Source organism: Chiloscyllium plagiosum, unplaced genomic scaffold (assembly GCF_037043375.1).
Source record: "Chiloscyllium plagiosum isolate Xiang-an unplaced genomic scaffold, Cpla_swu_hap1 HiC_scaffold_12, whole genome shotgun sequence".
Classification (NCBI taxonomy): Eukaryota; Metazoa; Chordata; class Chondrichthyes; order Orectolobiformes; family Hemiscylliidae; genus Chiloscyllium; species Chiloscyllium plagiosum.
Genome location: NW_028270150.1, coordinates 103,843,943 through 103,870,011, shown reverse-complemented (window position 1 = coordinate 103,870,011; position 26,069 = coordinate 103,843,943). Strand labels below are relative to the sequence as shown.

At 43.2% G+C, this 26,069-nt stretch overlaps 1 protein-coding gene across 1 annotated transcript in view; it reads right to left on the bottom strand.

The window, feature by feature from the left end:
• Positions 1-11,969: 11,969 nt before the first annotated feature.
• LOC148148679 (putative G protein-coupled receptor 139) overlaps positions 11,970-26,069 on the bottom strand; it is a 53,487-nt gene continuing 39,387 nt past the window's right edge. The window contains exon 3 of the mRNA XM_087992365.1: positions 11,970-12,907. Coding sequence (XP_087848491.1) covers positions 11,970-12,907 — 938 coding nt within the window. The remainder of the gene's footprint in view (positions 12,908-26,069) is intronic.

The following is a 26,069-nucleotide window of genomic DNA, read 5'->3' as shown; positions in this document are numbered from 1 at the left end:
TTTGATAGCTTCCCTTGTTTCCTTAGAAATTCATGGCAGATTACCCCTTTTCTCACAGTCCTTCCTTTTCATTGGAATATACTTTTGCTGAGCAATTTGAAAAATTGCTTCGAATGTCCTCCATTGTTCGTCAACTGTCCCACCATAAAAGTTTTGTTTCCAGTTTACTTTAGCCAAGTCCTCCCCTATTCTATTCTAGTCTCCCTTGTTTAAGCACAGGACCCAGTTTTGGATTTTATCTTCACACTCTCCATCTGTATTCTAAATGCAACCATACTGTGATTGCCTCTTCCAAGAAGATCCCTGACTATGAGGTCATTAATTATTTCTGTCTCATTACACAGGACCAGATCTAGGATAACTTGCTCCCTTGTCAGTTCCATTACAGATTGTTCAAGGAAACTATCACGGATACACTCAATGAACTCCTCCTCAAGGCTACTCTGACCAACCTGGTTCGACCAATTGACATGTAGATTATAGCCGTACTATTTTTACAGATATTAGTTATTTCTTTGTTTATTGTTCGCCCCAATGTGATGTCATTATTTTATGGCCTATGTTGTGCTTATCAGTGACTTTTTCTTCATAGAATTTCTAATTTCCACCCAAATGGATTCAACCTTATTCTCCATAGAACCCATATCATCTCTCAGCACCGCTCTGATATCGTCCTTGAATATCAGAGCTACACCACCTCCTTACGTTCCTGTCTGTCCTTCCGAATACTCTGATACACCTGGAATATTGTGTATTCATGACCATCCTATAACCATGTCTCCATAATGACTACAAAATCAAATGAATTTGTGATGATTTGCACCATTAACTCATCTACCTTGTTCCAAATGTTATGAGCTTTCAGGTAAAGTTCTTCTTGGCAACTTTCTTACCCTCATGATTTTCATCATCTCTAATATCTCCTGAATTATCCTTCCTTTTTTCTTCTTTCATAGTCTGCATTGAACTTAAACCATCCTGCGTACATGCTATCCTGTTGCTTATCTTTGTGATTGCCATCATACTTCCTGTCGCTTTCCCTTTCCCTTCCCCCCGACTCACAAGTTTAAAGTCCTAGTGACCACCCTACTTATCCTTTTCGCTCGAACACTGGTTCCAGATCAGTTCAGGTGGAGACCATCCCATTGGTACAGATCTCTTTAGTTCCAAAGCTGATGTCAATGCCCCATGAAATGGAATCCCTCTTTCCCACACCATTCCCTTCGCCACATGCTTCCTTCCCAAATTTTCTTATCCCTAAGCCAATTTGCATGTGGCTCAGGCAGTCATCCGGAGATTATGACCATCGAGGACCTGTTCCTTAATTTCGCTCCTGGTGCTTGATAATCCCCAAACAGGTCCTCCATCCTAGCCTTGCCTATGTTGTTAGTCCCAATGTGGGCTAAATCAACTAGATCCTCCCCCTCACCCTCCCACTCAAATATCCATTCAAACTGGTCAGGGATGTCCTGCACCCTGGCACCGGGCAGGTAACACACCATGCGGGACTCCCGATTCGACTTGCAAAGGATACTATATATCTCCCTAATTTTAGAATCCCCGATAACTAGCGCTTGTCTTTTTGCTCCCCCACCTCTTGAATGACCTTATGCACCATGGTGCCATGGTCAGCTGGCACATCCTGCCCGCAGCCCTTTTCCTCCTCCATACAGGGAGCAAGTACTTCATACCTGTTGGATAAGATCAAAAGCTGAGGCTCATCCATTCTTGAACTCAGGATCCCCCTGCCTGCCTCACTTGCAATCACACCCTGCTGTCCCTGATTACTGCCTGAATTTGAACTACTTAATCTCCCAGGTGTGACTGCCTCCTGAAACAAAGCGTCCAGGTAACTCTCCCCCTCCCGGATGTACCGCAGTGTTTGAAGCTCAGATTCCAGATCATCAACTCTGAGCCGGAGTTCCTCTAACGATCAACACTTGCTGCAGATGTGCTCACTGCTGTTCACAATGGGAACAGCCAGCTCCCACATCGTGCAGCTACAGCACATCACCTGCCCAGCCATCTCTAACTAGCTAACTAATTTATTAATTTATACAAATTTATGAGTTAAAAAAATTTCTAGTACTTCTCTGGTATGGTCTTGTTCAAATAACCAATTAATAGACAAATTCAAAAAAGTACATTTTAACCAAACACACAATACAGAAGAAATATAAATGGAAGAGCCTTACCTTCTAACCCACCACAGAGTCTTTTTTTGGTTGGATGAGGAGGACGTATAGTGTCTTGGGTTCAGCCACTACCCAAATATATTCTTGGCAGCCACCTGGTCCTCGCTGCAGCCTCTCCCTCTGCTGCTGTAAAAAAAGATTGCAACACATTTTAGAAGAAATTTTAAAGTGTGGATACAGTAAAGAACAGGGCTAACAATATTCCTACAGCAAAATCCCACCATTCATCCAGCAGAATTGGCAAGATAGGGAATGTCTGATCACCATAGAGAGAGCTTGTTGAAATGCCCAAGGGGAATGGTTGTCTTTTCATTGATGTTACCAGAGATCCACTGCCCAGTGATTGTAAATGCTGTCTTTCAGTTTGATGGTTCATCTAAACATGGCAAATCTGGCTGGAAAGAAGGAGTTAGATTTTGTTCTTCAAGCTAATGGGATACAAAGGTCAAAAGCAGGATACTGAGTTGATGATCAGTCACGATCAAAAAAAAAGTGGAATATGTTTGTTCCTATATCTATTAGGATGGGGTCGGGGGAGGTTTTGGCAAAGCCAGGTACAGTCTCAGGGTGAGTAGTAACTCTGAAATTGAGAGAATGATCTTCACAGAATAGCTGGTGAGTTTTTAAGATTCTCTTCTCCAGAATTTCTGGATATTGTGGATGTTTAGTTTTAGCAAAGTCACCATTGTCCTGGAGGGTCACTCGCTCAGGACAGAGAGGTGGTTGGTGGTGAGTTTAACCTGAGGGTTACCATAGGGTTGAGAAGGCAGGACCTTCAGGGTGACCTTAACTGGTACGGGAACTGAGGTCCTACTATCAGTATCTCTCCTCGTCACAAAGGAGACATCCAGCCAAGTGAGCTAATGAACCCCTTAAGAATGAGCATGTTCCACACTGAGATGAACAGATTTCTTTGTCTGAAGTCAGGTTTGATTGAATTCAATGGCTGAAAATGTACAATGCAATGTAGGATCTTCATTTGCTCACATTTCTCATTCCCAGTTTCAATGTAATTTCCAGTCCTAATCAAAATCTGTGAGCTGCTATTGAGTCCAGGAGAAAGGGTCGCAAGAGATCATGATCCAATCTCCACACATGACAAATCCTCATTACATGCATCAGATACTATTAACTGGAAGTTCTGGATATTTTCCCATTTCACTGCTTGGGTGCTAACATCAATTGTAAGTTCTCTACTTCATGCTCAGCCTGATGCCCACTCATTCAATGTCATCCATTAATTTGTGTTGTTGCTGCTCAAACCATTTCAGTATAAAAAAAGCATCCACTTAGAAGACTCTTGTGATTCCGTGGTAGTGTCCGTACCTCTGAGCTAGGAGATAATATCTTTAAAACAAGAAAACACTAACTATCTTATCTACGCAATCAGGTATCCATAGATCAGTGGCTTTTACACACAGAACTGTTTTACATACAATTCCCAAACATGCCTTACTATCATAGTCAAGTGATCTCAGTTATTTACAAAGGCCAGAAACAAATCATTTAATAAAACAAGAAGACATTTCAGACACAGTCGACTAAGAGATTGAATACATTGTCAGGTACTCAAACAAAACCAAACCCTGAAGAAAAAAGACTGGCTTCTTCTGTAGCAACCACAAGAGCCACAAAATCAAATACCAGTGATTTCACCAGCAGAGAGACCACTCAGGCAGACATTTATGTAGTTGGAGTGACAAAAGCCTGACTATCAAGGTGTGTTCTGTCTTTCTAGCTACACTCAGTGAGGAGTGACTATGTTCTTTGACTATGACTTACCATGAGCTGATTCTCAGCTGGGTGTTGGTAGATGAGTGAGTGCCAGGCCCAGTCACGCTGTTGTTTCAGTGTTCATATTGTAGGGTCATGTGTTTTGGCTCCTGCCCAGATCTTCCATACATGAGTTCAGCCAGGAACATCATCAGTCCATTTAATGCATGACTGGAGGACATGAGGTTACATTGTTGCTGTAGTGACCAATCAGACAACTTGGATTAATCATTAAAGGTGGGATTCTATGTTCCACCACAGCAGTTATGAAGTTTCTGCTCGGTGGATTAAATTAGTTTGGAATGATATTCATGAGAGCAGTGAAGTCCAAGAGATGGCTGTTTCAAATAGGTGTAGAAGCTGCCTACTGCAGAGCCACAGTAAGGTGGACAGTTAAGAAACTCTGAACTGAGTTACAGTAACACAGTTGCATCAACATCCAAAAGAAGAACTGAAAGACAAACTAAAACTAAAATGACAGAGCATCTGGAATTGTTCTCAGCATCAGAGACAATGGGGATGGGAGAGGAGGAAACAAGAACCAGGAGGTCACAGACTAAGGATAAGGGGTCGGCCATTTTGAACAGATTTGAAGAGAAGTTTCTTCACCAAGACAGAGGTGAGCCTATGGAATTCTCTGCCACAGGATACTGTCAAGGCCAAAACATTGAAGTCATTCAAGAAAAATGCAGTTAAAAATCACACAACACCAGGTTCTCGTCCAACAGGTTTATTTGGAAGCACTAGCTTTTGGAGCGCTGCTCCTTCATCAGGCAGTTGTGGAATATGTGATCATAAGCCATAGAATTTATAGTAAAATAGTTTCAGTATCGTGGAGCTGTAATGATTCAGATTAAGTCTTTCATCTGGTAGAATGGAAAATGATATTTTCAGGTCTTTAATATGTAAATCCCAGAACTCCTTTTAAGTTACATTCTTAAGTTAGCTGGAGTTTTTCTAACATAGTACATGGAACATGACATCGCAGTATAGGCCCTTCGGCCCTTGATGTTGCGTTGACCTGTGGAACCAATCTGAAGCCCATCTATCCTACACTATTCCATTCTCATCCATATGTTTATCCAATGACCATTTAAATGCCTTTAAAGTTGGGGAGTCTACAACTGTTGCAGGCAATGCGTTCCACACCCTGTCAACTCTCTGAGTAAAGAAACTATGTCTGACATCTGTCCTATATCTATCACCCCTAAGTTTAAAGCTATGTCCCCTTGTGCTAGCCATCACCATCTGAGGAAAAAGGCTCTCCCTGACCATCTGATTAGCTGATATGTCTCAATTAAGTCACCTCGCAACTTTCTTCTCTCTAAAGAAAACAGCCTCAAGTCCCTCAGTCTTTCCTCATAAGACCTTCCCTCCATGCCAGGCAACATCCTAGTGAATGTCTTTCCAAAGCTTCTACATCATTCCTATAATGCGGTGACCAGAACTGTATGCAATACTCCAAGTGCGGCCGCACCAGAATTTTGTACAGCTGCAGCATGACCTCATGTCTCCGAAACTCGATCGCTCCACCAATAAAAGCTAACACACCATATGCCTTCTTAACAACCCTATCAACTTGGGTGGCAACTTTGAGGGATCTATGTACGAGATCCCTCTGCTCATCTACACTACCAAGAATCTTACCATTAGACCAGTACTCTTTATTCCTGTTGTTCCTTCCAAAGTGAATCACCTCACACTTTTCCATATCAAACTCCATTTGCCACCTCTCAGCCCAGCTCTGCAGCTTATCTATGTCTCTCTGTAACCTGCAATATCCTTCGGCACTATCCACAACTCTACTGACCTTGGTGTCATCTGCAAGTTTACAAATCCATCCTTCTATACCCTCATTCAGGGTATTTATAAAAATGACAAACAGTAGTGGACCCAAAACAGATCCTTGCGATACATCACTACTAGCTGAACTCCAGGATGAACATTTCCCATCAACCACCACCTTCTGTGTTCTTTCAGCTAGCCAACATCTGATCCAAACCACTAAATCACCCTCAATCCCATGCATCTGTATTTGGTGCAATAAGCTACCGTGGGAAACCTCATTAAACGACTGACTGAAATCCAAATGCACCACATCAACTGCTTAACCCTCATCCACCCGTTTGGTCACCATCTCAAAGAACTCAACAGGAGCTAGAGTAACAGACTAGTTGTTATGGGGGACTTTAACCTCCCCAATATTTATTGGGAACACTACAGTTTAAGTACTTTAGTTTTTGTCAGCTTTTATCCAGTGTGTGCAGGAGGGTTTTCTGACACAGTATGTAGACAGGCCAACAAGGGACAATGCCATATTGAATTTGTTACTGGGGAATGAGCCCAGCCAGGTGTTGGATTTGGAGGTAGGTAAGCACTTTGGCGATAGTGACCATTATTTGGTTATATTAACAACAGCAATGGGCAGGGATAGGTATATACCACAGGGAAAGAGATATAACTGGGGGAAAAGCAATTGTGATATGATTAGGCAAGATTTAGGATGCATAGGATGGGGAAGGAAGCTGCAGGGAATGGGCACAACTCAAATGTGGAGCTTATTCAAGGAACAGCTACTGTGGGACCTTGATACATATTTACTGATCAGGTAGGGAGGTAGTTGTCAAGAGAGGGAACCATGGTTTACTGAAGAAGCTGAAGCTCTTGTCAAGAGGAAGAAGAAGCTGTGAGGATGAGGTATGAAGGCTCAGTTCGGGGTCTTGAGATTTATAAGTTAGCCAGAAAAGATCTAAAGAGGGGGCTAAGAAGAGCCAGAAGGGAACATGTGAAGTTGTTGGTTGATAGGATCAAGGAAAACCCTGAGGCCTTCTATAAGTATATCAGGAATAAAAGAATGACTAGAGTAAGATTAGGGCCGATCAAAGACAGTAGTGGGAAGTTGTGTGTGGAATCTGAGGCCATACAGGAAGCATTAATGAATACTTTTCGTCAGTGTTCACATGGAAAAGGGCAATGTTAGTGAGAATATGGAGATACAGGCTACAAGATTAGATGGGATTGAGGTTGACAAAAAGGAGGTTTTAACAATTTTGGAAGATCCGAAAATAGATAAGACCCCTGGGCCGGATGGGATGAACATTTCCCATCAACCGCCACCCTCTGTCCAGCACCGCTGAAGTGTTCCCCGACTAGGAGGGAATATTCCTGCCTGGTGATTGTTGTGAAGAGTCCATTCTTCATTTGTCGTAGCGTCTGCTCTTGCCATTGTAGCATGCCTCAGGGCTTCCTTGCCTGCAGCTTATGAGATAGCCAAGTCACATGAATACTTGTTGCATACATGGTGGGAGGTTTCCCCACGTGTAATGGTGGTATCTGTGTCAACACTCTGACACACTTTGCTATAAATTCTGTGTCTTATGATTTTTCATAACTGCCTGATGAACAGCAATTCAAAAGCCCGTGCTTCCAAATAAACCTGTTGGACTAGAACATGGTGTTGTGTGATTTTTAACTTTGTCCACCCCAGTCCAACACTGGCACCTTCAAATCAAGAAAGATGTAGACATAGTTACATAGAACATAGAACATGACAGCACAGTTCAGGCCCTTTAGCCCTCAATATTGTGCCAACATTTTATCCTCCTCTAAGATTAAACTAATCCACATACCCAACATATTACAAAGCAAAGAACAAAGAACAAAGAAAATGACAGCACAGGAACAGGTCCTTCAGCCCTCCATGTCTGTGCTGATCCAGATCCTCCTGCTAAACTTGTCACCTATTTTATAATGGTCTGTATCCCTCTGCTCCCTGCCCATTTGTGTATCTGTCCAGATACATCTTAAATGATGCTATCGTACCTGCTTCTACCACCTCCACTGGCAATGCATTCCATGTTTTCACAACTTTCCATGCATATCTCCCCTAAACCTTTCCCTCTCACTTTGAAATCGTGACCCCTACTAATTGAGTCCCCACTCTGGGGAAAAAGGTTCTTGCTATCTACCCTGTCTCTCCCTGTCATAATTTTGTAGACCTCAATTAAGTCCCCCCACCTCAGTCTCCTTCTTTCTAATGAAAATAATCCTAACCTACTCAAACTCTCTTCATAACTAGCACCCTCCATACCAGGCAACATCCTGGTGAACCTCTTCTGCACCCTCTCCAAAGCATCCACATCCTTTTGGTAATGTGGTAACCAGAACTGTACGCAGTATTCCAAATGTGGCCGAACCAAAGTCTTATTCAATTGTCACATGACCTGCCAACTCTTGTACTCAATATCCTGTCCCCGATGAAGGAAAGCATGCTCTATTGACCTTCGTTGCCACCTTCAGGAAACAATTCTACCTGAACATGCAGATCTCTCTGTACAGCAATTTTCCCCAGGCCTTTTCCATTTACTGTATAGTTCGCTCTTGAATTGGATCTTTCAAAATGCATCACCTTGCATTTGCCCAGATTGAACGCTATATGCCATTTCTCTGTCTAACTCTCCAATCTATCTGTATTCTGCTGCATTCTCTGACAGTCCCCTTCTCTACCTGCTACTCCACAAATCTTAGTGTCATCTGCAAACTTGCAAATCAGACCACCTATACCTTCCTCCAAATCATGTTTTTATGTCACAAACAACAGTGGCCCCAGCATGGATCCCTGTGGAACATCACTGGTCACAGTTCTCCATTTTGCGAAACTCCCTTCCACTATTCCTCTGTGTCTCCTGTTGCCAGTTCTCTATCCATCTAGCTAGTACACCCTGGACCCTATGTGACTTTGCTTTCTTCATCAGCCTACCATAGGGAACCTTATCAAATGCCTTACTAAAGACAATGTATATGACATCTACAGCCCTTCCCTCATCAATCAACTTTGTCAATTCCTCAAAGAATTCTATTCAGTTGGTAAGGCATAACCTTCCCTGCAAACAAAACATGTTGTCTATCACTGTTAAGCCTATTTTCTTCCAAATGGGAATAGCTCCTATTCCTCAGTATCTTCTCCAGCAGTTTCTCTAACAGTGATGTCAGGCTCAATGGTCTATAAATACCTGGAGTATCCCTGCTACCCTTCTTAAACAAGGGGACAACATTAGCAATTCTCCAGCCCTCCATGAGCTCACCCATGTTCAAGAACACTGCAAAGGTATCTATTAAGGTCTCAGCTATTTCCTCTCCCACTTCCCTCAGTAACCTGGGATAGATCCCATCTGGACCTGGGGACTTGGCCACCTTAATGCCTTTTAGAATACCCAATGCTTCCTCCCTCCTTATGGTGACTTGACCTAGAGTAACCAAACACCTATCCCTAACCTCAAAATCTGTTGTGTCCCTCTCCTTGGTGAATACCGATGTAAAGTACTCATTAAGAATCTCACCCATTTTCTCTGACTCCATGCATAACTTTCCTCTTTTGTCCTTGAGTGGGCCAACCCTTTCTCTAGGTACCCTCCTGCTCCTTATACAGAGGAACCTCAATTATCTGCAGTTGGTTATCCTAATATCGCAACGTCCCAATGCTTGGCTAAACTATATTATCCGGCATATGATTATCCAGAATTCAATTAACTGAATGAAATATCCCTCGGCCGTGTCCTCATTTCGGATTGGTCCTACATTCCCGATATTTTTCTGAAGGTTCATCTGTCTTCAGTCACCTAGACCTTATGTACGCCTTCTTCCTCCTCTTAGTTAGTCTCACAATTTCACCTGTCATCCATGGTTCCTTAATCTTGCTATTTCTATCACTCATTTCCATGGGAACATATCTCTCCTGAACTCTGATCAATCTCTCTTTAAGAGCCTCCCATGTATCAAATATGGATTTCCCTTCAAACAGCTGATCCCAATCTACATTCCCCAGCTCCGGCCAAATTTTGGTACAATTGGCCTTCCCACTCTCGTCTTTGTCCATGAGTATTCTAAAACTAATGGAATTGTGATCACTATTCCCAAAGTAATTCCTTAAGCCTCAGTACTGGGACCCTTTTTGTTTGTTATATACAAAAATGATATCGATGAAAATGTGGGGAAAGTGTTAAACAAATTGCAGACACCATCGAGTTTTGTAGAGTGGTTCATTCTATACCTTATGGTATTAGGAGGATGCCTTTGCAATTCATGTTCTACAACAACCAGATCTATGGGTAGACCAGAGCTCTTGCACCCTCTCATCATGTAGGAAGGAAATATAAGAATATATAAGACATAAGAATATAAGAACTAGGAGCAGGAATAGATAATTCAGCCCCTCAAGACCTAATTCATCCGATTATGGCTGACCTTGTGTCTGCTCAACTCCACTTTTCTTGTTACTTTCTATACCTTTCAACTCATTGCTAATAATTTGCTTCTCTTCATTCTTCACTTGCACATCTCGCCAGTTTAAGTCCGTTAACTCAATATGTGTTTTCTCTTGCTGAACTACTGTTCAGAGAGCTTATAGTTGACTTTACATCCACTTTATAATTTGTTTTTCCACACACATTTGATTCATGAGCAAATCTAGCAAGCTCTGCCTGATCATCCATACCAAACAAATAACTTAGAGCCATAGAGATGTACAGCATGGAAACAGACCTTTCAGTCCAACTCGCCCATGCCGACCAGATATCCCAATCCAATCTAGTCCCACCTGCCAGCACCCGGCCCATATCCCTCCAAACCCTTCCTATTCATATACCCATCCAAATGCTTTTTTAAATGTTGTAATTGTACCAGCCTCCACCACTTCATCTGGCAGCTCATTCCATACATGTACCACCCTCTGTGTGAAAACGTTGCCTCTCAGGTCTCTTTTATATCTTTCCCCTCTCACTCTAAACCTATGTCCTCTAGTTCTGGACTCTCACCATCCCAGGGAAAAGACTTTGTCTATTTATCATATCCATGCCCCTCATAATTCTATAAACCTTGATAAGGTCACCCCTCAGCCTCCGACGCTTCAGGGAAAACAGCCCCAGCTTGGTCAGCATCTCCCTATAGCTCAAATCCTCCAATCCTGGCAACATCCTTGTAAATCTTTTCTGAACCCTTTCAAGTTTCACAACATCTTTCCGATAGGAAGGAGACCAGAATTACATGCAGTATTCCAACAGTGGCAGAACCAATGTCCTGTACAGCCACAACATGACCTCCCAACTCCTGTACTCAGTATTCTGACCAATAAAGGAAAGCGTACCAAACACCTTCTTCACTATCCTATCTACGTGCAACTCCACTTTCAAGGAGCTATAAACATGCACTCCAATGTCTCTTTGTTCAGCAACACCCACTGAGGACTTTATCATTAAGTACATAAGTCCTGCTAAGATTTGCTTCCCAAAATGCAGCACCTCGCATTTAGCTGAATTAAATTTGGAAAAGGTTGAGGTCCCAAATTTGCTAACCCAAAGAACATCCAGGAATGCCCACTCTCAGTTTCATTTTAGACCACGAACCGTGTATCCACGCTGATATAGGACACCACCACCATCCATGTGCCTTTATGGAGACTCACACGCAAAGACAGAGACGATGAGGAGGAGAAATTTGGAAGGTCCATCAGTCATCAGAAAAAGCAGGAGTGAGTTCAATTAGTCATAATCAAGAATAAGAGAAAAAGAGAAGATAGTTAGAGTGGAATAAAAAAGAGTGAATTATAGTGGTGGGAGTGGAATAAAGTGTTCGAAAAAACAAATTGGTTATGACAATCTGGCGATAATGGAAGGAAGATAAGCTCAGTAGAATGTTTCTGAAAGAAAAGGGAGGAATAAATGGATACACATATCAATTTCCAGCATCTGTAGTAAATTGAGTTCAGTAAGAAAAAGTTTATTCTATTTTCATTTCTCGATTAAAAGTAAGATGAGATTCGAACCCATTGAGAGGGTTGAGATTTCATGGTAGACTTTTCCTTTCCCCTTATACAGCCAGCACTGTACCTGCTCCGGCCTGGAGCACAACTGCTACTCCAGTTTTTCACATGTTGCCAGATTGCATCACTCCTGCTTTTGGTTCTATTTAGAGTCTTTGGACAAGAACTCCACCAGTGAATTCAAATCACTGGAACCTGTCTCTTGGCTGCTGCCGGTTGGTTTGCTCATGAATTACTTGAATCATTGATGCAATCGGGTATTTCACCAGGCTCTTGAATTGCTCTCGAAATTTCGACTGAGTAGCCACATAAATAAATGTATTTGTGCAGCAACTTAAATTCCGCAGCATAAATCCAACTCTTTGAAATATAAATTGTGAGTTGTTGTAATCTCTGGTATTTGCACCAACAGTGTAATAATATAAGAAATGTATGACAAATGCCATCCACAGAAGGATGAAGCTGCCCGATATGCTGAAAAGCAAAACTATAGATTTCCTTCTGCTCTTCATCTCGGGGTCAAAATTATCCTCTACTTTTCTTCCGCCCCTGAGTCCCTTACGGACTCGACTGGCGACTAAGATGTGTCTGACTGTCAGAGCGTTGAGTAACACAATTAAGGTGAACGGCAGCAATGGGTTTATAATCTTGTCAAACCAATCAAATCCTATCCATCCAGGCTCAGTATAGAAGTTTTCTTTTATGTAACAAAACCATGGGACATTGTTGATTACCTCGCCAGCTTCAAGTGTAAAGTAGTAGGGGACACATTTTAAACAGAACAGAATGCAAGATATTGATAAAATCATCAAAGCTACTTTATCAGTACAATAACTTGTTTTCAGCTTTTGGCAACAAATGGCCACAAATCGATCAAAAGAGAAAGTGACAGTGAACCAAACAGAACAGTCAGTCACCGCACGCCTCAGGATATTCATTACGTTGCATACCGGTGTGATGTACAGAAATGAACCTGGGACATAATAATAAAGGATGCGCCACAACATGACCTCAATGATAATGACCAATAGGTCTGCAGATGCCATGGCAACCAGGTACCGAGATGTGCAGGTGCAGAGGCCACACTTTCCCCGGGCAAGAATGATAATCGCCAGTAGATTAACTGTAAAAGAGACAGGAGATAAAACAAAGCTGTAAATTATTTAGCAATACACTCTGTGCCTTACATTAGATTAGATTACTTTAGATTAGATTAGATTACTTTACAGTGTGGAAACAGGCCCTTCGGCCCAACAAGTCCACACCGACCCGCCGAAGCGTAACCCACCCATACCCCTACATTTACCCCTTACCTAACACTACGGGCAATTTAGCATGGCCAATTCACCTGACCCACACATCTTTGGACTGTGGGAGGAAACCGGAGCACCCGGAGGAAACCCACGCAGACACGGGGAGAACGTGCAAACTCCACACAGTCAGTCGCCTGAGGCGGGAATTGAACCCGGGTCTCTGGCGCTGCGAGGCAGCAGTGCTAACCACTGTGCCACCGTGCCGCCCCATATAGAGGAAGGATGGGAATTTGATACATAAAAATAAATGACAGGATAGATTTCATCCCTGTTTAAAACTGTCATCACAATAATTACAACAAGCATATTTAGTGAAATAAAACATCCAAAATTCCTTAGTCACAGGATCAATCACCAAATGGATTAAATTCTCATTGAGGACAAGCCCATGCCCTGAATAGAGAAGGACCTGGAAGAGGAACTAACTCAGAATCAAATTTATCCCAGACCACACCTATCCCACCAACAGATCTGACACTATTCAGATCAGAATGCTTCAAGCATTTTCAGTGACCATATTTGGACCATTGCAATTTTGTACAAACTGAGATTTGATCTTGTCTTGGACTGGACATTCAACTTGAATCAGAACTTAGAAATCATACACGTTGCTGATATTACCCAGGACAACCGCTGATGTATCCATACTCTCCCCAGATTCCATACATAGGAACATAGAAACACAGGTATTCAGAGTGGGAGTATGCAACTCAGCCCTTTGAGTCACTTCACAATTTAACATGGCTGATCTAATTCTGGTTTCAACCTCACTTTCCTGACTGCTCCCCCTAGCCCTTTATCCCACTTTTCATTAGAAGCATATCTATTTCCTCCATGAATGTGTTGCTTGACTCGCTGAGAGGAATAATTACTGCTCATCTCCATTTTGAACTTACCTCCTCTCACTCTATACCTCTGCCCTCTTGTTTAAGACTGTCCCATAAATGCATCTGTTCAACATCTGCATTTAGTCTTTTATATATTTTAAATGCCTCAATCAGATACCCTCTCATTCTTCTCACCTCCAGCAAGTTTAACTGTAGTGATTCAACCATTTCTTGTATGACAGCCTGATGTTCCATGGAATCAGCATTGTGCACCACCTCTGAACTGCCTCAGTGCCAACACATCCTTCCTCAAGTAAGGAGACCAAAGCTGGACAATTTTCTAGATGTGGTTTCATCAATGCATTATAAAATTGCAACAACACTTCGTTACTTCTATAATCTGGTCTTTTTGGAATAAATGCTAGGATTCCAGTTGCCTTTTTTATTGTATGGTGACCTGCATATCCGCTTACTGTGTTTCATGCACAAAGATGCCAGATCCCTCTGCACTGATGAACTTTGAATCTGTTTCCCATTTAAATAATAATTTGCCTGGATGTTTTTCCAACCAATATGGATAATCTCATACTTACCCACATTAAACTCCATCTACCAGATTCTGGCCTATTCTCCTAGCCTATTATTGTCCATCTGGAACCGCTATATGTCCTCATCACAGCATGCTTTCCCATCTGTTTTAGTATCATCCACGAATGTTACTATGTTATGGAGTCATGGAATCATACAGCACAGAAACATTCTCTGCAGTCCAACTTATCCATCCAACCAAGTTTAGTTCCATTTGTCTGTGTTTGGCAAAATGAAGCACCTCACATCTATCTAAATTAAACTGCATTTGCCACCTCTCAACCCATTGGCTCACCTTATCAAAATACTCTGAGGAAACTTCCTTGACTATCACCCACACCAACAATTCTGGTGTCTTCTGCTAAATGTTTAACCATACCTTGAATAGTCACACCCAAGTCATTCATATACATGACAAAAATAGCAGTGCACCCAGCACCGATCCTTGTGGTACACTGCTGATCAGAGGCCTCCAGTCTGAAAAACAATCCTCCACTACCACCACTACTTTAAGCCAGTTATGAATCCAAATGGCTAGTTCTCCCTGTATGCCATGGGATCTAACCTTGCTAACCAGTCTCCCATGCAGAACCTTATCAACCAGTTTGCTGGAGTCCACCCAGACCATAGACAGCACTCTGCCTTCATCAATCTTCCTCACTACTTTTCAAAAAACCCAATCACGTCAGTGAGACATGATTTCCCAAGCAAAAGCCATCTTAACCATCCCTAATCAGTCATTGCCTTTCCAAATGCATGTAAATCCTGTCTCTTAGAATCCTGTCTAACAACTTGCCCATTACTGATGTCTGTCCCACTGGTCTAAAGTTCCCTGGCTTTTCCTTACCACCTTTCTTAAATAGTGACACCAAATTAGCCAACTTCCAGTCTTCTAGCACCTCACTTGTGGCTGTTGATGATACAAATTTCATAGCAAAGCACACAAAAATTACTTCTTTAGCTTCCGACACTGATCTGGGATACACCTGATCAGATCCCAGAGTTGTATGTGTTTCGAGATGTCCAGCATTCTCCTTCTCTGCAGTGTGGACACTTTTCAAGATATCGTTATTTATTTCTCCAAGTTCTAGCTTTTCCATATCCTTCTCTGCAGTAAACGCTGATGCGAAATTCTCGTTTAGTACCTCACCCATCTCTTACAGTTCCACGCACAGGCAGCCTTGCTGATCTTAAAGTAGCCCTATTTTCTCCCGAGTTACTCTTTTTCCCTTAATGCATTTGTAGAATCCCTTTACATTCTCCTTTACCCTATTTGCCAAAGCTATCTCATTTCCCTTCTTGCCCTCCTGATTTCCCTCTTGAGTATACACCTACTGCCCTTATACTCCTCTCAGGATTCACTCGAACCCTGCTGGCTGACAGATGCTTCCTTCTTTTTCTTGACCCGAATCTATTTCTCTCATCATCCAGCACCCCCTACTCCTCCCAGCCTTACCCTTTACCCTAAGAGGAACATGGTGTCTCCGGATTCTCTTTATCTCATTCTCATGCCATTCCTTCACCTGCGAATAAATGCCCTCGATCAACATTTGCAAGTTCTTGTCCAAAATCATCAAAATTGGCCTTACTCAAAATTCAAATTCGAATATTTCGATCAGGTCTAACGTTTTCGATAATGATTCTGAAACACATGGAGTTATGATTACTTGACCCAAAGTGCTCGCCCACTGACACCTCAGTCAATGTCTCTGTCTTATTTCCCCACAAAAGGCCACAAGTTTTGCTTCTTCTGGAATAGGTCCATCTACATACTGAATCAGAACACTTTCTTGCACACATTTGCACAAATTCCTCTCTATCCAATCCCTTAACACTATGGTAGTACCAGTTTATGCTTGCAAATTTAATATCCCCTCCAATTACCATACTATTATGAGAATATAGAACATTCCAGCACAGTAGAGGCCCTTCAGCCCTCGATGTTGCACCGACTTGAGGAAGCAATCTGAAGCCCATCGAACCTACACTATTCCATTCTCATCCATATGCTTATCCAATGACCATTGAAATGCCCTTAAAGTTGGTGAGTCTACTACTGTTGTAGGAAATGCGTTCCACACCCTGTCAACTCTCTGAGTAAAGAAACTATGTCTGACATCTGTCCTATATCTATCACCCCTCAAGTTAAAGCTATGTCCCGTCATGCTGGCCATCACCATCTACGGAAAAAGACTCTCACTGTCCAACCTATCTAACCCTCTGATTACTTTATATGTCTTGATTAAGTCACCTCTCAACCTTTATCTCTCCAACAAAAACAGCCTCAAGTCTCTCAGCCTTTCCTCATTAGACCTTCCCTCCATATCAGGCAACATCCTAACAAATCTCCTCTGAATCCTTTCCAAAGCATCCACATCCTTCCTAGAAAGCGGTGACCAGAACTGTACGTAATACTCCAAGTGCGGCCGCACCAGAGTTTTGTACAGCTGCAGCATGACCTCATAGCTCCAAAACTCAATCCCTCTATCAACAAAAGCTAAGATACCGTATGCCTTCTTAACAACCCTATCAACCTGGATGGCAACTTTCAGAGATTTATGTACATGGACACCAAGATCTCTCTGCTCGTTTACACTACCAAGAATCTTACCATTAGCCCCGTACTCCACATTCCTGTCACTCCTTCCAAAGTGAATCACCTCACACTTTCCTGCATTAAACTCCATTTGCCACCTCTCAGCCCAGCTCAGCAGCTTATCTATGTCCCTTTGTAACCTGCAACATCCTTCGGCACTGTCCACAGCTCCACCAACCTTAGTGTCATCTGCAAATTTACTAACCCATTCTTCTGCGCCCTCATCCAGGTCATTTATAAAAATGACAAATATCAGTGTACCCAAAACAGATCCTTGTGGTACACCACTAGTAACTGAACTCCTGGATGGACATTTCTCATCAACCACCACCCTGTCTTCTTTCAGCGAGCCAACTTCTGACCCAAAACGCTAAATCACCCTCAAACCCATGCCTCTGTATTTTGAGCAATAACTTTATCAAACACCTTACTGAAATCCAAATACACCATATCAACTGCTTTACCCTCATTCACCTGTTTGGTCACCATCTCTATTGACCTAACCTTCACAAAACTGTGTTGAAAATCCCTCATTAACTTATTCCTTTCTAGATGATTATAAATGCGATCTCTTATTGCCTTTTCCAACACTTTACCCAAAACTGAAGCAAGGCTCACAGGTTTCTCATTTCCAAGGTTGCCTCTACTCCCCTTCTTCAACAAGGGGACAACATTTGCCAACCTCCAGCCTTCTGGCACTATTCCTGTAGACAATGACGACATAAGGATTAAGGCCAAAGGCTCTGCAATCTCTTCCCTGGCATTCCAGAGAATCCTGGGACAAATCCCATCCTATCAATTTTTACACTTTCCAGAATTGCTAACATCTCCTCCTTGTGAACCTCAATCCTGTCCAAAAAAGCGTAGCAGGCCAGGCAGCATCCAAGGACCAGGAGAATCGATGTTTCGGGCATGAGCTCAGGAAGGGCTCATGATCTCCAGCATCTGCAGTCCTCACTTTCTCCTCAATCCTGTTTAGTCTAGTAGCCTGTTTTTTTAGTATTCTCTTTGACAGCATTGTCTTTTTCCAGTGTGAATACTGATGAAAAATATTTATTTCGTGCTTCCCCTCTCTCCTTGGACTCGACTGACAACTTCCCACTACTATCTTTCATTGGCCATTATCTTTCTCTCATCATTCTTTCATTCCTGATATACCTATAGACAGCCTTAGGGTTTTCCTTGATCCTACCTGTCAACAACTTCTCATATCCCCTCCTGGCTCTTCCTAGCTCTTTCTTTAGGTTTTTCCTGGCTAACTCAAGCGCCCTAACTGAACCTTCATGTCTCATCCTAACATAAGCCTTCCCCTTCCTCGTATCAAGTGATTCAACTTCTTTAGTAAACCACGGCTCCCTCCCTCGACCACTTCCTCTCTGCCTGACAGGGACATACTTATCAAGGACACACAGTAGCTGTTCCTTAATAAACTCTACATTTCAATTGTGCCCATCCCTGCAGTTTTCTTCACCAATATATGCATCCTAAATCTTGCCTAATCGCATAATAATTGCCTTTCCTCCAGCTATAACTCTTGCCCTGCTGCATATACCTATTCCTTTCCATTGCCTAACAAAACATAACCAAATTGTGGTCACTATGAACAAAGTGCTTACCTACCTCCAAATCTAACACCTGGCCAGGTTCATTCCCCAGTATCAAATCCAATATGGCCTCGTCCTTTGTTGGCCTGTCTACATACTGTGTCAGGAAACCCTCCTGCTCACATTGAACAAAAACTGACCCATCTAAAGTATGCAGACTATAGTATTTCCAATCAATGTTTTGTAATGTTAAAGGCATAACAACTGCCCTGTTACTCTCGCTCCTATCCAGAATTATCTTTGCAATCCTTTCATCTACATCTTTAGAACTATTTGGAGGCCTATAGAAACCTCCCAACATGGTGACCGCTCCTTTCCTGTTTCTAACCTCAGCCCATACTTCCTCAGTAAACGAGTCCTCAAATGTCCTTTCTGCTACAGTAATACTGTCCTTCACTAACAATGCCACTTTTACCCCCTCTTTTACCATCTCCTCTGTTCTTGCGGATACATCAAAATCCCGAAATTGAGAGTGTGGTGCTGGAAAAGCACAGCAGGTCAGGCAACATCTGCGGAGAATCAACATTTCGGGGATAAGCATTTCCTCAGGATTCCTGATGCCCGAAATGTTGATTTTCCTGCTCCTTGGATGCTGCCTGACCTGCTGTGATTTTCCAGCACCACACTCTCAACTCCGATCTCTAGCATCTGCAATCCTCACTTTCTTCCATCTAAACCCCAGAACCTGCAATAATCATTCCTGTCCCTGCTCTATCCATGTCTCTGAAATGGTCACGACATTGAAGTCCCAGGTACCAACCCATGCTGCAAGTTCACCCACCTTATTCCGGATGCTCCTGGGGTTGAAGTAGACACATTTTGAACCACCTTCCCGTTTGCCAGTGAACTCTTGTGACCTTGAAAGAATATTTCTGACCTCCTACTCTCAACCTCCTGAATACTGAAACTTTAATTTAGGTTCACATCCCGCTGCTGAATTATTTTAAACCCACTCAAATAGCAAGAGCAAATTCCTCCACCGCCCCCACCCCACAAGATATTGGTTTGCCTCTGGTTCAGGTGTAAAAAAACCATCCTGTTTGAAGAGGTTCCACCTAGCCCTGAATGAGCCCCAATTATGCAGGTATCCGAAACTCTCCCTTCTGCAATATCCCTGTAGCCATGTGTTCCACTTAACAATTATTACAGATTCAAAGTTTGTGAGAAGATTTGTAGCTCGGGTGCTCGTTGTTGTGGTTGTATTCGCTGAGCTGGGAATTTGTGTTGCAGACGTTTCGTCCCCTGTCTAGGTGACATCCTCAGTGCTTGGAAGCCTCCTGTGAAGCGCTTCTGTGATGTTTCCTCTGGTATTTATAGTGGTTTGTCTCTGCCGCTTCCGGTTGTCAGTTCCAGCTGTCCGTTGCAGTGGCCGGTATATTGGGTCCAGGTCGATGTGCTTATTAATTGAATCTGTGGATGAGTGTCATGCCTCTAGGAATTCCCTGACTGTTCTCTGGCTTGTCCTATAATAGTAGTGTTGTTCCAGTAGAACTCACGTTGCTTGTCATCTGCGTGTGTTAGACCAAACTGAGGGCCCTGTCAACACCAGTGCTGGGGAATGCTCAGATGAGGTGGGCGGCACGGTGGCACACTGCTGCCTCACAGTGCCAGAGACCCGGATTCAATTCCCGCCTCAGGCGACTGACTGTGTGGAGTTTGCACGTTCTCCCCGTGTCTGCGTGGGTTTCCTCCGGGTGCTCCGGTTTCCTCCCACAATCACAAAGATGTGCAGGTCAGGTGAATTGGCCATGCTAAATTGCCCGTAGTGTTAGGTTAAAGGGGTAAATGTAGGGGTATGGGTGGGTTGCGCTTCGGCGGGTCGGTGTGGACTTGTTGGGCCGAAGGGCCTGTTTCCACACTGTAAGTAATCTAATCTAAAAAAGGAAGAAAGTGGCCATTTTGGAGGCCTCATCGGAACATGGACGAAATGGGAAAATGGAATGGTGTCTGTACAGAAAAAAGCATGCGTGGATGTATAGTCCCGATAGCTGTCGGAGTCGGTGGGGGGGTTTGTGGATATTAGGAAGAGCACACCGGCAGTGTGGAAACAGGCCCTTTGGCTCTCCGAAGAGTAACACACCCAGACCCATTCCCATATTTACCTCTGACTAATGCACCTAACTCTATATTAATTGATCATTTATGCAGATTTTAAACCGTTGAGGTCTGAGAACTGAACCCTGAGGCATCCCTCTAGTTACAGTTTGCTATCCAGAGAAAGACACATTTATCCCAACCCTCTGCTTTCTGTCAGTCATCCAATCCTCTATCCAAGCCAACACCCTTAACTCCCAGGGAACTAAACTTCTGAATCAATCTTTTATGGGGCATTTATCAAATACCTTCTAGATCCCATGCAGATAGATCAAGTCCACTGGATCCTGGTGACATCCTCAAAGAACTCCAGAAAGTTGGTCAAACACGACTTGTCCTTCAGGAAAGAGTGCTGATGCTGGTGAGTCATAACATGTCTCATAATGGGAATTCACTGACTATTATTAATTATCAATACTTCAGCAATAAGACATGTCATCTCTCTCTCTGTCTCTCTCCTATTCTGATCTTCTATATTTATCATCTGGAAACTCACAGCAATTACTCCCACTATCCCCATCTCAGATAGTCATTATTTGGCTCTCATATGCTCACACACACACACCACCCAGTCAGTCTACTCTCCATCATCAGTAAAGTGCTGGAAGGGGTCATCAACAGTGCTATCAAGCAGCACTTGCTCAGTGACGCACAGATTGGGTTTCGCCAGGGTCACTCAGCTCCTGACCTCATTACAGCCTTGGTCCAAACATGGACAAAAGAGCTGAATTCCAGAGGGAAGGTGAGAGTGACAGCCCTTGATATCAAGGCCACATTTGACCGAGTATGACATCAAGGAGCCCTGGCAAAACTGTAATCAATGGGTATCGGGGGCAAACACTCCACTGGTTAGAATCATACCTGGCACAAAGGAAGATGGTTGTGGTTGTGGAGGGTCAGTCATCTCAGCTCCAGGACATCTCTGCAGGAGTCCCTCAGGGTAGTGTCCTAGGCCCAACAATCTTCAGCTGCTTCATCAATAACCTTCCCTCTGACATAAAGTCAGAAGTGGGGATGTTTGCCAATGATTACACAGTGTTCAGCATCATTTGCAACTCCTTAGATACTGAAGCAGTCGTGCCCAAATGCGACAAGATCTGGACAATATCTAGGCTTGAGCCGACAAGTGGCAAGTAACATTCGTGCCACACAAATGCCAGACAATGACCATCACCAATAAGAGACACTCTAACCATTACCCCATGACATTGAACGGTATTACCATCACTGAATTCCCCACTATCAGCATCCAGTGACCAGAAACTAAACTGAACTCACCACATAAACACAGTGGCTACAAAAGCATGTCAGAGACTAGGGATACTGCGGCGGGTGACTCACCTCCTGATACCCCAAAGTCTATCCACCATCTACAAGGCACAAGTCAGGAGTGTGATGAAATATGCCCACTTGCCTGGATGGATGCATCTCCAACAACACTCAAGAAGCTTGACACCACCCAGGACAAAGCAACCCACTTGATTGGCACCATAGCTACAAGCATTTGATCCCTCCACGACCGACGCTGAGTAGCAGCAGTGCGTAGTATCTACAAGATGCCCTGCAGAAATTCACCAAAAGATCTTTAGACAGCACCTTCCAAACCCATGACAACTTCCATCTAGAAGGACAAGGGCAGCAGGTACTTAGGAACACCACCACCTCCAAGTTCCCCTCCAAGCCACTCACAACCCGGATTTGGAAATATACTGCAGTTGCTTTACAGTCATTGGGTCAAAATCCTGGAATTCCCTCTGTACTGGCATTGTGGGTCAAACCACTGCAAGCGGACTGCAGCGATTCAATTCATCGCCACCTCCTCAAGGGAAAATAGGAATGGGCTATCAATACTGGCCTGCCCAGTGACACCCAAGTCCCACAAATGAATAAAAAATGGAAATTTGAAAATATTCAGGGCTTTGGCAAAGAGGAACAAAGATTTATCCCAACTATGCATCAGGGTTAGAAGATACATGTTTATAATCTTTCCAAGTATTATAAATGCAAATAATGGGACATAGAGGAAACCAAGGTGAATGTCAGTGACTGGATGGGGTGTAAGTGAGACTGAATGTTGAAGCTCACAAGAAGATTGGGGCAATTGAAAATGTAGTATTTGCATCCGAACAAAAGATCACATGAGAAACGCTGGAATGGGGGACCAGATGGAAACCTAGTAAATGGTAGAATTATAAATAGTCTGGATGAGGGCATAGAAGGATGGGATAGTAAATTTGTGGATGACACTAAGGTCAGTGGCATTGTGGATAGTACAGAAGATGCTGCAGGTTACAGAGGGGGACAGATATAAGCTGCAGAACTGGGCTGAGAGGTGACAAATGGAGTTTAATGCAGAAACGTATGATGTGATTCACTTTGGATGAAGTAACATGAATGCACAGTACTGAACTAATGATAAGATTCTTGGTAGTGTAGATGAGCAGTTTCCAGGTATATATAGATCCTTGGAAGTTGCCAACCAGGGGTTGATCAGGTTGTTAAGAAGGCTTTTATTGGGAGAGCATTTGAGTTTCGGAACCATGAGATCGTGCTGAAGGTGTACAAAACTCTGGTGCATCCACACTTGAAGTATTGCATACAGTTCTGGTCACCACATTATAGGAAGGATATGGAAGCATTGGAAAGGATTCAGATGAGATTTACTATGATGTTCCCTGGTTTGGAGGGAAGGTCTTATGAGGAAAGGCTGAGGGACTTGAGGCTGTTTTCGTTGGAGAGAAGAAGGTTGAAAGGAGACTTGAGACATATAAAATAATCAGAGGGTTAGATAGGGTGGACAGAGAGAGCCTTTTTCCTCGGATGGTAATGACTAGCACAAAGGGACATAGCTTTAAATTGAGGGGTTATAGACATAGGACAGATGTCAGAGGTAGGTTCTTTACTTGGAGAGTAGTAGGGGCGTCGAACGCACTGTCTGCAACAATAGTAGACTCGCCAACTTTAAGGGCATTTAAGTGGTCATTGGATAAACATATCAATAAAAATGGAATAGTGTTGGCTTATAGTTTTGAATGTTATGACATTCCAAGCGCTCAACTTTTAAAAGTTGTGACGCTCCCACCTCGACTATCCTCCCAGGCAGTGCATTCCAGATTCCCACCACCCTCTAGGGGAAAAAATAGTTTTCCTCAAGTCCCCTCTAAGCCTCTTGCTCTTTCACTTTAAAATTATGTCCCCTTGTTATTGACCCTTAGATTAAGAGCAACAGCTGCTGTCTATTCACCCTGTCCATGCCTCTCATAATCTTATCCACATCTACCAGGACCCCTTCAACTTCCTCTACTCAATGGAAAACTATCCGAGCATATCCAGTCACTTTTTATAGCTAAAATGCTCCATCCAAGGCAAACTCCCAGGGCACCTCCTCTGCACCCCCACCGGTGTAATCACATCCTTCCTATAGCGTGGAGCCTGAACTGCACATGTCCTCCAGCTGTGACCAAAACAAAGTTGTGTACAGCACCAGCATAATCTCCCTGCTCTTATATACCACAACCAATAAAGGCAGGTTTCCCATGTGTCTTCTTAGCTGACTCATTAACCTGCCCTGCCATTTTCAGGGTTCTATGAACCAGCACCCCAAGATCTCTTTGTTCCTCTGAGCTTCGTTCTATCCCTACATTCACACAGTGCTCTCTTGTATTGCCCCTTGTTCCAAAGGCACTGCTTCAAGTTTACATCTCATCAGAACAATCTGCTTACATCTTCCTGCCATCTAGCATCTTCCTTCTTATCGTCAATCACCAGGTCAATGCTCATGTCTTCTGTAAACTTACTTATCATCCTCCAAGATTCTGATTTTCATTATTTATGATTATTACAAACAATAAGGAACCCAGCAATGAGGCCTGTGGTATGCCACTGCACAGCAGGCTCCAGTCACACAAACAGTCCTCCCTCACACCCTGTCTCCTGTCCCTCAGGCAACGTTGAACCTAACTTGCCAATTTACCCTGGATCTCATGAGCATTTCCTTCTTTTCCAATTTCCCACGTGGGATCTTTTCAAAAGTATTGATAGATATGGAACGAAACGTCTGCAACACAAATTCCCAGCCCGGCGAACAGAACCACAACAGTAAGCACCCGAGCTACAAATCTTCTCACAAACTTTGAGTATTGCTGAAACCCATCAGCCACCCCATCCTCATCTATACACAAAGGTAATGTTTCACTAGCATAACTAAACATGACCCTGACTGAAAATGTTATGCTGATTATCCCTGATCAAACCTTAACTCTCCAAATGGAGATTAATTTTCATCTTCATTAACTTCTCCAATACTTTTCCTACCATTGATGTTACCACTGGTGTCTTGTTCCCTAGTTTATTTCCATGACCCTACTTGTAAAGTGAAACCACATTAGCTTCCCTCCAGACCTTCAGCATCTCACCTGTGGATAGAGATGATTTGTAAATTTGGTTCAGTCCACCTGTACTTTCAACCCTTCCCAGACTTGGGGATACAAAATCCACCAAAACCTCCAATAGCTCCTCGCTTCTAAGATCAATCTACACAAGAACTTCACAGTCCATCGTTTCAATTTCTGTAATTTCATCTTCCTTCTTGCGAATAAACACAGATGTGAAGTATTCATTTCATACTATCCCAGAGTCCTGTGGGCTTCATGCACTGATTGCCCCTCTGGTCCATAATAGACCCGAATCCTCCAATTGTTAATCCCTTCTCCTTCATATACTTGGATATCATCTTGGGATTTTCCCTCATCTTGCCCACCAGTGCTTTCTCATACATCCTCTTTGCTCTCCTAATTTCTTTCTTTGGTTCTTCTCACACTTTCTATACATTGTGGGCGGCACGGTGGCCCAGTGGTTAGCACTGCTGCCTCACAGCGCCTGAGACCTGGGTTCAATTCCTGCCTCAGGCGACTGACTGTGTGGAGTTTGCACGTTCTCCCCGTGTCTGCGTGGGTTTCCTCCGGGTGCTCCGGTTTCCTCCCACAGTCCAAAGATGTGCAGGGTCAGGTGAATTGGCCATACTAAAAAAAAAATTGCCCGTAGTGTTAGGTAAGGGGTAAATGTAGGGGTATGGGTGGGTTTCGCTTCGGCGGGTCGGTGTGGACTTGTTGGGCCGAAGGGCCTGTTTCCACACTGTAATGTAATGTAATCTAATCTAATCTCTCAGTCCAATGTTGTTTTGCTACCTTTGTAAATTTTAAAGATTTATTTTCCTTTCTATCTATTCCTGAATAGTCTTAGACATCTGTCAATCTTTGGGCTT